Source organism: Myotis lucifugus, unplaced genomic scaffold (genome assembly GCF_000147115.1).
Source record: "Myotis lucifugus unplaced genomic scaffold, Myoluc2.0 scaffold_959, whole genome shotgun sequence".
Classification (NCBI taxonomy): domain Eukaryota; kingdom Metazoa; phylum Chordata; class Mammalia; order Chiroptera; family Vespertilionidae; genus Myotis; species Myotis lucifugus.
In genome coordinates, this window is record NW_005872007.1 from 88,962 (window position 1) to 97,656 (window position 8,695).

Consider the following 8,695-nt stretch of genomic DNA (forward strand, 5'->3'; position numbering starts at 1 on the left):
TATATATATACTGTATATACATATATATAAATATATATTGATTTTAGACAGAGGAATGAAGAAATAGAGATAGAAACATTAATAATGAGAGAGGCCCTAACCGGTTTGGCTCAGTGGATAGAGCGTCAGCCTGCAGACTGAAGTGTCCCAGGTTCGATTCCGGTCAAGGGCATGTACCTTGGTTGCAGGCACATTCCCAGTGGGTGTGTGCAGGAGGCAGCTGATCGATGTTTCTCTCTCATAGATGTTTCTGGCTCTCTATCCCTCTCCCTTCCTCTCTGTAAAAAATCAATAAAATATATTAAAAAAAATGAGAGAGAATCACTGATTAGCTGCCTCCTGCAAGTCCCCGCCCACACTGGGAATTAAACCGCAATGCACGTATGTGCCATGCCCAGAAATATAACTGTGACCTGCTCGTACATAAGTTGATGCTCAACCACTCAGCCCCACCATCTGGGCTATCTTCTTTTGAAATATTTTTCAAATATGTATTTTTTATTGTTGATGGTATTACAGATGTCTCCCATTTCCCCTGTGTATATGTTTTTGGGGGGATCTTTTCCAGTTCTCCCCACCCCTCCTCTGGGAGATCTGTCAGTCTGTCCCAGTTAACCAGGCCTCTCGTCCCATCTTCTCCTTCCCCAGAACCACTGGCAGGACTACAACACCTTGTTGCTCATGTTCCCAGGCTGGAAAGCTAGCCCTCTCCTGGGCCGTTTAGAAAACTACACTACCCAGAAAGCAATGCGTCTACGAAGGGCATTTTGGTGCCAGCGCATCCGGTTGGGGCGGGACTTCCGGAGTCCTCTTCCTGGCTGACATTTTGACTTCTTCAAGCTGTCCAGTGGTTCAAGGGCTTCTGCGCGCCAATCCGTGAAGGAGGAGACGTGGGAGGCCCCATCCGGCTGTGCAGGGTGTGTCTGAGCCTGTTGAGCCGCAGCCTTCGGGATTGGGGCGTCCGTGCCTTCCCGACTCCTCTCCGCTCACACAGTTTGACTCAGCGTCACCCCATTGAACCCTCCAGCCTCTGTTCCCGCCGCCGCTCGGGTCCCGCAGCCCAGGGCGCAGCGTCCAGCACAGTGAGTCCTCGTGAGGGACCCGGGGTGAGAGGGGGAGGAGGGCGACGGGCTGCGGGGTCGCCGGGTGAGGCCGTGGGGGCACTGAGCCGGGAGGTGGGGACACCCAGGCCTGGTTTGTGTCTAAAGGCGACAGAGAGGACGAGAGGCGGTTCCCGGGAGGAGTTTTACTTTCATGCTCTGGGCGACGCGGCTGCGGGTGGTTGTGAACAGCAGAGGGATGAGGCTGAGATGCGGGTCTAAACGTTCCCCAAACGCCCAGAGGAGGAGCCGCCTCCAGGAGAGAGGGCGGGAGGAGGGGCTGTGAACACAGCGACCCAGCAGGAGGCGCCCTGAGGACCAGCCCTGAGGGAGGCGGCATCTCCGAGGCGCTGGACCTCGGGCCTGAGCCCCTGGGTCCTGGGGTGGGTGCCAGGGCCTCAGCAGACCTTTAGTTCTGCAGGTGAGAGCCGCTGAGGGGACTGGGCTGTGGGGCTATGTCAGGGCCTCACACTATCGTGGCCTCTGAGATAGTGGGGTCCTGGGGCTGTCCAGCCCCTCTTCTCGGGGGACCTTGGACCTGGGGACCTTGAAGAGACACCGAGCCCAGAACCCTAAGTCCAGGTCAAGGGTCATATGAGTGGCACCTGATTTTGGCAGCCAGTGGAATTGTGTGTGACAGGTCCTTCCATGTATGGGTTCCAGAATGTTCAAAGGCTTGGAGTGAAGACTAAGCTGATTCAGGGACGAGCAGGGGCCCATTTTTTAAAAAGTAAGAACTGGAAACAGGGACAGGAATCAAGTCCAGAGGAGCTCTGTGACCACTTGGATTTCTGTTCTGCTTGTAATGGGGTCATTGGGGTAATTGGAGCAGTAGAGCAGGTGATCTGACCCAGGTCTCATTAGACTCCCTGTGACTGCAGCACGATGCACAATATGGGTGTGAGGACGGTGGTAGAAAGCCGAGGATGGAAGCTGCTGTGATAGTGTTGGTGAGCGTGATGGTAACTGGAGCACAATGCTGGTTGTGGGTGTGGAAGAAGCAGTTTCATTATGGGTCAGGGTTTTAGGTGTGGCCACGAGGATTTTCTAATTTTGAGGATTGGAGAGAGAGGTAAGAGAGGGGTAAAGGTTTGGATTTAGTACCTCATGGTATGAAAGTACCATCAACTGAGATGGAGAAATTCATAGTGGGAAAAGTAATATTCATGAAGAACATAAAATCTTTTATTTTTTGCATTTTACGGTATGAGATAGTTCAGAGGCCAGTTCATGACCATCTGGAACTCTGAGAAGTAGTTCAAGATGAAGACTACCTAAAAAATAGTAAAAGAGTATGGACCAGGGAGGAGTTATAGATCACCTTTTTCTTTTTATTGGAGGTGGACGAGTAATTCAAAAAAGGTGAGACGTGGCTGTTGCATATTTGCTTCTTTTATTAATTGATTTCAGAGAGGAAGGGAGAGAGAGAGAGAGAGATAGAAACATCAATAATGAGAGAGAATCACCAAAGAGCTGCCTCCTGCACAACCCCCCCCCCCCCCACTAGGGGATCAAGCCCACAACCCGGAGATGTGCCCCCTGGCCGGAACCGAACCTGCAACCCTTTAGTCTGCAGGCCAATGCTCTATCCACAGAGCCAAACAGCCAGGGCTATATTTACTTCTTAAACACTCACCAGAATTTCTTGTGATCTTTCTGTGACTTGGTGTGTTGCATCCAGTTTGGTAGATTTGCTTCTGGGCAGGAGTGGGCATCTGTGAGACTCACTGGGCATGGGGTAGAGGAACATAGGCAGTGGGACTTGATTACTGAAGGCTGTGAGTGGAGAAGGGACATCAAGTGCAGCACCAGTAGAGTTGGGCTCTGAATAACTGAGATCTGGTGTGGTTCTCAATAGGTGAGGCTGAAGGAAAAAACAATTTGGGAGGGAGGCCTTGATAGCAGAACTGAAGGCTGTGTCTTGGGTGTGGGCATTCAGAGTCAGGGTAGTACTTGGTACTGTTTCAACTTGCCATGCATTCTCTGGAACACACATGGTGAGTAATGACTAAGACGAAGGAGATGTCTATGGGAGCTGGGGCTACGGGAGTGCAGGTGTGAGAGAGGTGTGGGAGAAGGAGTGATGTGCTCTTGGAGAGGGAGTGTGAATTCCTGGCCACAGATCCCTGATGTTGACATAAGAGGGAACGAAGTTTGAGTCCATTTCTGGTGATAACTGGATGATACAACATGGGAAGTATTAGGGTAATTCCTGAAAAGACGGGTGATGTGGTGCTACATGCCAGGCCCAGAATTTAGGTGTCATATAGGTGCACACCTACCTGTTGTTGTGGGGCTGATACAGTGATCAATAGGAATGTGATAGCATACATCATTGTCACCTGGGCTTGAAAATTTCTGCTGGATTTTGGAAGAGAGAAGGTTAAGAGAGAAATACAGAGGTGGTGAGTTAGAATTTTGAGAAAAGGTGATTAGAAAACAACCCCTCCTCTACATAGCTTATATGTGTTGTCTTCAAAGTTGTGACTCTGGGAATGAAGCTGTATGAGAGAAGTGGGCTAGGAAGAATTATGTGGCACAGGTAGCAAAAGTGTTATCCTCAGCACCCTAGGATTGGAATGGAAAGGGTGACCAGTGATGCCATGTTTTTTGGGGTCTTGGAGGGTGAATCTGTGGGACAGAAAGGATATTGCTACACAAGACCAGTGTCAAAACATTCACATCTCTCTTTACAGCCAACATTTATCTGTAGCTGTTATGGTGACACCCATTGTGTTGACCCTAACTATGAGGCCCCGAGGTCAGGTATAATCAGTCCAGGTGCCTGCCTTTATTGCTGTGGGAAGACACAGTATCAGGAAAAGGAGTGACTTCGGTTGATGCAATGTTTGCTGTTATCTGTGATGTAGGAGTAGGGGGAGCAGATGGATATGGAGAGTGTGCAGTATGACAAAAGTAAAAGCCTAGGACAGAAGCTGATCATGGACTGAACTGTCTCCATTACGAGAGGTTATGAACTTTGAGGACGTGGCCATTGCCTTCTCTCAGGAGGAGTGGGGGCTCCTTGATGAGGCTCAGAGACTTCTGTACTGCGATGTGATGCTGGAAGTTTTTGTACTCATCTCATCTGTAGATGATATCTTCACATTGTCCCAGTGTCATGAGGTGATGTCCTTTCTTCCTTTATTCTCAAAATATAGATTTCTCTCTCCCACAGCCAGACCATGGGTTCTGCTAATTTCCGCCACTGTCTTGTCAAATGTGCTGTGGCTGCTGGTGCTGAGCTGTGTGGAGAGCCCTGACCAATAGACTCCATGAACATCCCTAACACCCATTGCCTCAAAAAGAGCAGAAAGTGTCTGGGAATCAGGACTCTTACAGGCAGCTTAATGGATCCCATCTTCCTCTTCCTCTCCCTGGGAGGATGACAATATGGACATTTATTCCCTTCTTCCCCCTTCCTCTAGGGAAAGATGCTTTATGACAGCCTGTGCCAGGTTTTGTTTTTCACTTACATGAATCATGGGAAATTCTAATAAGACCCTTCTTCAGTTGTTGTTTGTAATATTACGTTAACTGAGTTCTATTGCATGCCAAAATGTTCTGGGGCAGAGCTGGCTGCTCTCTGTTGTCTTCCATTAATACTTGGAATATTTAAGATTTATGCATTGGTAGAGTAGAAGATCAGGGAGAAACCTGATTTCCTCACAGGGTGCACATGCAAGATGGTCTCAGATGAGGTCTGGCCATGCTGGGTTGAAACTGGAGGAAGTTTTGAAATAATTGTGGTGGTCAGATGATACCCAGAACCAGCTAATTTCCAACACGTTTAAGAGAAAGTGCCATGGCTACACACCATTTCTACCTTCTCTTTCCCATAGTTGACACTTTGCTGACTTGCATTTCATCTGTGACCTACTGGTTTGGCTACCTTCACCTTTGTCACCTTTTTTGCATCACCTGTCCCTCTGCACTGCTCCCTCTGCAATATTCTGCTACATAGACCTGCACATGTGTTATGAGGTGCACATGCATGCTTAAGTAGAACTTGAACCCCTGCTACTTGTTTATTGAATTTTACTTGGAATAAGACATAACCAACCTTCTGCACAGCTTGCCCCTGTCATCATTAGACCAGCCCTGCTGAGCACTCTTACCAGAGGACTGAGTTGGAAATGCATTTTCTCTTCCATGTGGTTTTTGCCATGTGTGTGTCATGATTCTGGTGAGGTATTCCCTGTTTTGTTATTTCTTCCTGCATATCATTTATTTTCAGACAGTTGCATGGAACCCATGTATTATGTGCAAAACACTTTAGCAATGGGACTTCCCCTCTCACCACTGTCAACATTCAGTTCCTCCTCAATTTTCTCTTTTCAATTTGTTGGCATAAAACAGATGATAAGGAGGTCTGTCCTAAGCAGAGCATATCTGTACAAGGAGAGTCACAGGTCAGGGCTTCTGATACAGCTCCTGCAACTCAGAGGACCCATCTGTGTAAGTGGTGTGTCTCAGTGTTCAAAGATACTCTGCACTTGACTGAGTCACAGGCAGCATACTTTGAGCAGAAAGCCTTCTTCATTGATGCATGTGTGAGAGATTTCTGTTTCAATGCAAATCCTCACAGCAAAAGAGGAATTCCAGTAGAGAGAAGCTCTTGAAAGAAGGCATGGACAGGGCCTTGTTTGTGACCAGGTGCAGCTTCTACTTACCTTGGGTGCCTTCAAGCAGGAGGGAGGTTGGGAAAGACTTCCCAGCCATGTCAGGGCTTCTCCAGCACCAGGCCCCTCTCAACACTGAGGAGCCACACAGTGGCAGTGAGATTTCCCAGGAATATCTTGGTGGAAAGTCTTCACCATGCTTGTAACTGTGAAAGATTTGGCAGCCAAAACCAGAAAGTTGTTCAGCATCAGGATGCCTCCTCTGGAGAAGTGAAATATGAATGTGACAAATGTGGTAAAGTTTTTAGAGGAATTTTTCACCTCATTCAACATGGAAGAACTCACACTAGAGAAAAGCCCTATGAGTTTAATGATTGTGGGAAATCTTTTAGGAGCAACAATATACTTTTTAACCACAAGAGAGTTCACACTGGAGAAAAGTCCTATCAGTGTAGTGATTGTGGAAAATCCTTCAGGCAAAGGTCTCAACTCACTGGACACCACAGTGTTCACACTGGAGGAAAACCCTATGAGTGATTGTGGGAAATCTTTTAGGAGAAATAATCAGCTCCTTAACCACAAGAGAGTTCACACTGGAGAAAAGCCATATGAGTGTACTGATTGTGGGAAGTCCTTCAGCAGAAGCTGTTACCTGTCTCATCACAAGAAAATGCACATTGGTGAAAAACCTTTTGAATGTAGTGAATGTGGGAAGTTCTTTAGAAAAAAGCCAACCCTCATTCAACACCACAGAGTTCATACTGGAGAAAAGCCGTATGAATGTAGTGATTGTGGAAAGTCCTTTAGACAAAGACATTCGCTAATGGAGCACCACAGAAGTCACACTGGGGAAAAGCCATCTGAATGTAGTAAATGTGGGAAATGTTTTAGCAGAAAACCTAGCCTTGTTAGACATCTGAGCATTCACATTGGAGAGAAGCCTTAAATGTTCAGGGGATGTTTTATCTTTCTCACTCTACAACACTGAAGGAAACATAAATGCATTTACCTGAATATAAACCCCGTTTATGTGAACATATACTGTGCGAAAATTCTTATAAGTTTGAGGTACAAGTGAGGCTTGAAGGAGCTGCATTGAACTTGCTAATTTCTGAAGACTCCTACCTCATTGATGTCACTGTGAGTATTTGTGGCTGAAGTGACCTCCTCTACCATCTGGATCATCTGAACAGTGTGTATCAGTCACAACCCCTGCCTGCTCAGGGAAAATGAATTCTGTGTTCTCACTTGTGCTTAAGTGAATTATGAATACTGTGAGCTCTTGGCAGGATCCTAATTCCTTTCTCTCTGGCTAGGAAATGGACCTGACCTGGGGTTCATCCAGAGCCCCCATTCTCAGCTAAGAAGTGCTACCTCTTTCAGGGACATTGTGGTTCTCATCTTATGCTGTGATGAATTGTTGCAAACTGATTGCTGTACACTGCTCTGGTATATGATGTTTTTGTAATTGTGATTTTGCTTTTGTACCTTTAATTTTGTTGGTTCTCTTCACTGTCTGTGTTCATTTGAAAGGACAATTGTGATCTGTCAGCATGTAGAGTTAACATATATTGTGGGGATGTCAAACATTCTTTGCCTCAGAAAGGATAGCTTAATGACAGAAACTCCTTCTTTGTCCAGTTTTCTTTGCAATACTGTCCAAGGCCTTAAAATAAAGACCATATGACTTTGTGGTTGTATTTTGCAGGTTTGATCCCCAGCCCACCATTTCGGCTGGTGTGGGAGGCATCCAGTCATTGTGTTTCTCTCTCTCTCATCCCCTTCCCACTCTCTCTAAAAAAAGAAAATAAACAAAAAAAATCCACCCTTCTTCACTAAGATGGGCCTCTGCCTGCACAGCCCACCTTCCCTTATTGTTTCCTGCCTTTGCCTGGGATGTTCCCAGGAGCTGGCAGAGAAGAGCCCAAGGCAGGTCCCTGGAGGGGATTGGGGTTCTGTATTTGCCTGAGAGGAGCTGGCAAGGACTCTTCTGTCTCCATCCAGAAGTTTCTTCAGCTTGATGTCCCCATCCCCAGGCCCCTGGATATTATTTATCTGGGAGAATCCCCCTGATGCTTGAACCCAAAATCAGTTCATATTAGGAAAAGTCTGCCTATAGCAAGACCTCATAAACCCATTGGTGTACTTTGAGTCTATTTTTGCATCTTGGGGGTAATTTTTTACTTTGATTTTATTAAATACCAGAGGCCCGGTGCACGAAATTCGTGCACAGGAGCAGGGAGTTCCTCAGCCTGGCCTGCACCCTCTCCAATCCGGGACCCCTCAGGGCTGCTGGCACCTAACTGCTCACCTGCCTGCTGGCCTGATCCCCCTAACTGCTCTCCCCTGCTGGCCTGATTCCTCTAACTGCTCTCCCCTGATGGTCTGATACCCTTAACTGCTCTCCCCTGCCGTCCTCATCCTCTTAACTGCTCTCCCCTGTCTGCCTGATTACCTCTAACCGCCTCTGCCTCAGCCATGGTTTTGTCTGGAAGGACGTCCGGAAGATCGTCTGGAAGATGTTCAGTCTAATTAGCATATTACCTTTTTATTAGTATAGATGCCACCTTGCCTAAAAATGCAGATTGTTAACAGGTTTTCCTATCATGGAAGGAGAGCCCGCAGTAGCATCCTGGGTTCTGACCAGGGCTTATGCACTCGTGCTTTATCTCAGCAGATGAGATTCCTAGAAGACTCTTGGATGTACCTTGAACATTTCTATCGATTTTGCCAAATCATCCTCCAAAAATGTTGAACCACTTTAAACTCCCACCAGCAACTATGCATGTGCCCTCTGTCCTACTTTGATGCCAGTATCATTGATTTCCCCCTAGAAGCTTCCCTCCCTTCAGCCGGGACTGCTTGGCACTTGAGCCAAACTCACTGTTCAGCCCAGGACTTGATTTCCTGAGATAGAATTATGGAGGAGGAAAAATAGTTTTCCTCTGCCCTTCTGAGTTCTTAGCGGAGGCC

At 47.2% G+C, this 8,695-nt stretch overlaps 1 protein-coding gene across 1 annotated transcript in view; it reads left to right on the forward strand.

Annotated features, from left to right (window-relative positions):
• Positions 1-7,868, forward strand: part of LOC111824136 (zinc finger protein OZF-like) — a 60,782-nt gene extending 52,914 nt beyond the window's left edge. Inside the window, exon 5 of the mRNA XM_023747736.1 lies at positions 6,257-7,868. Within this exon, the coding sequence (XP_023603504.1) occupies positions 6,257-6,668 (412 nt within the window). The 3' untranslated portion in view covers positions 6,669-7,868. The remainder of the gene's footprint in view (positions 1-6,256) is intronic.
• Positions 7,869-8,695: the final 827 nt, after the last annotated feature.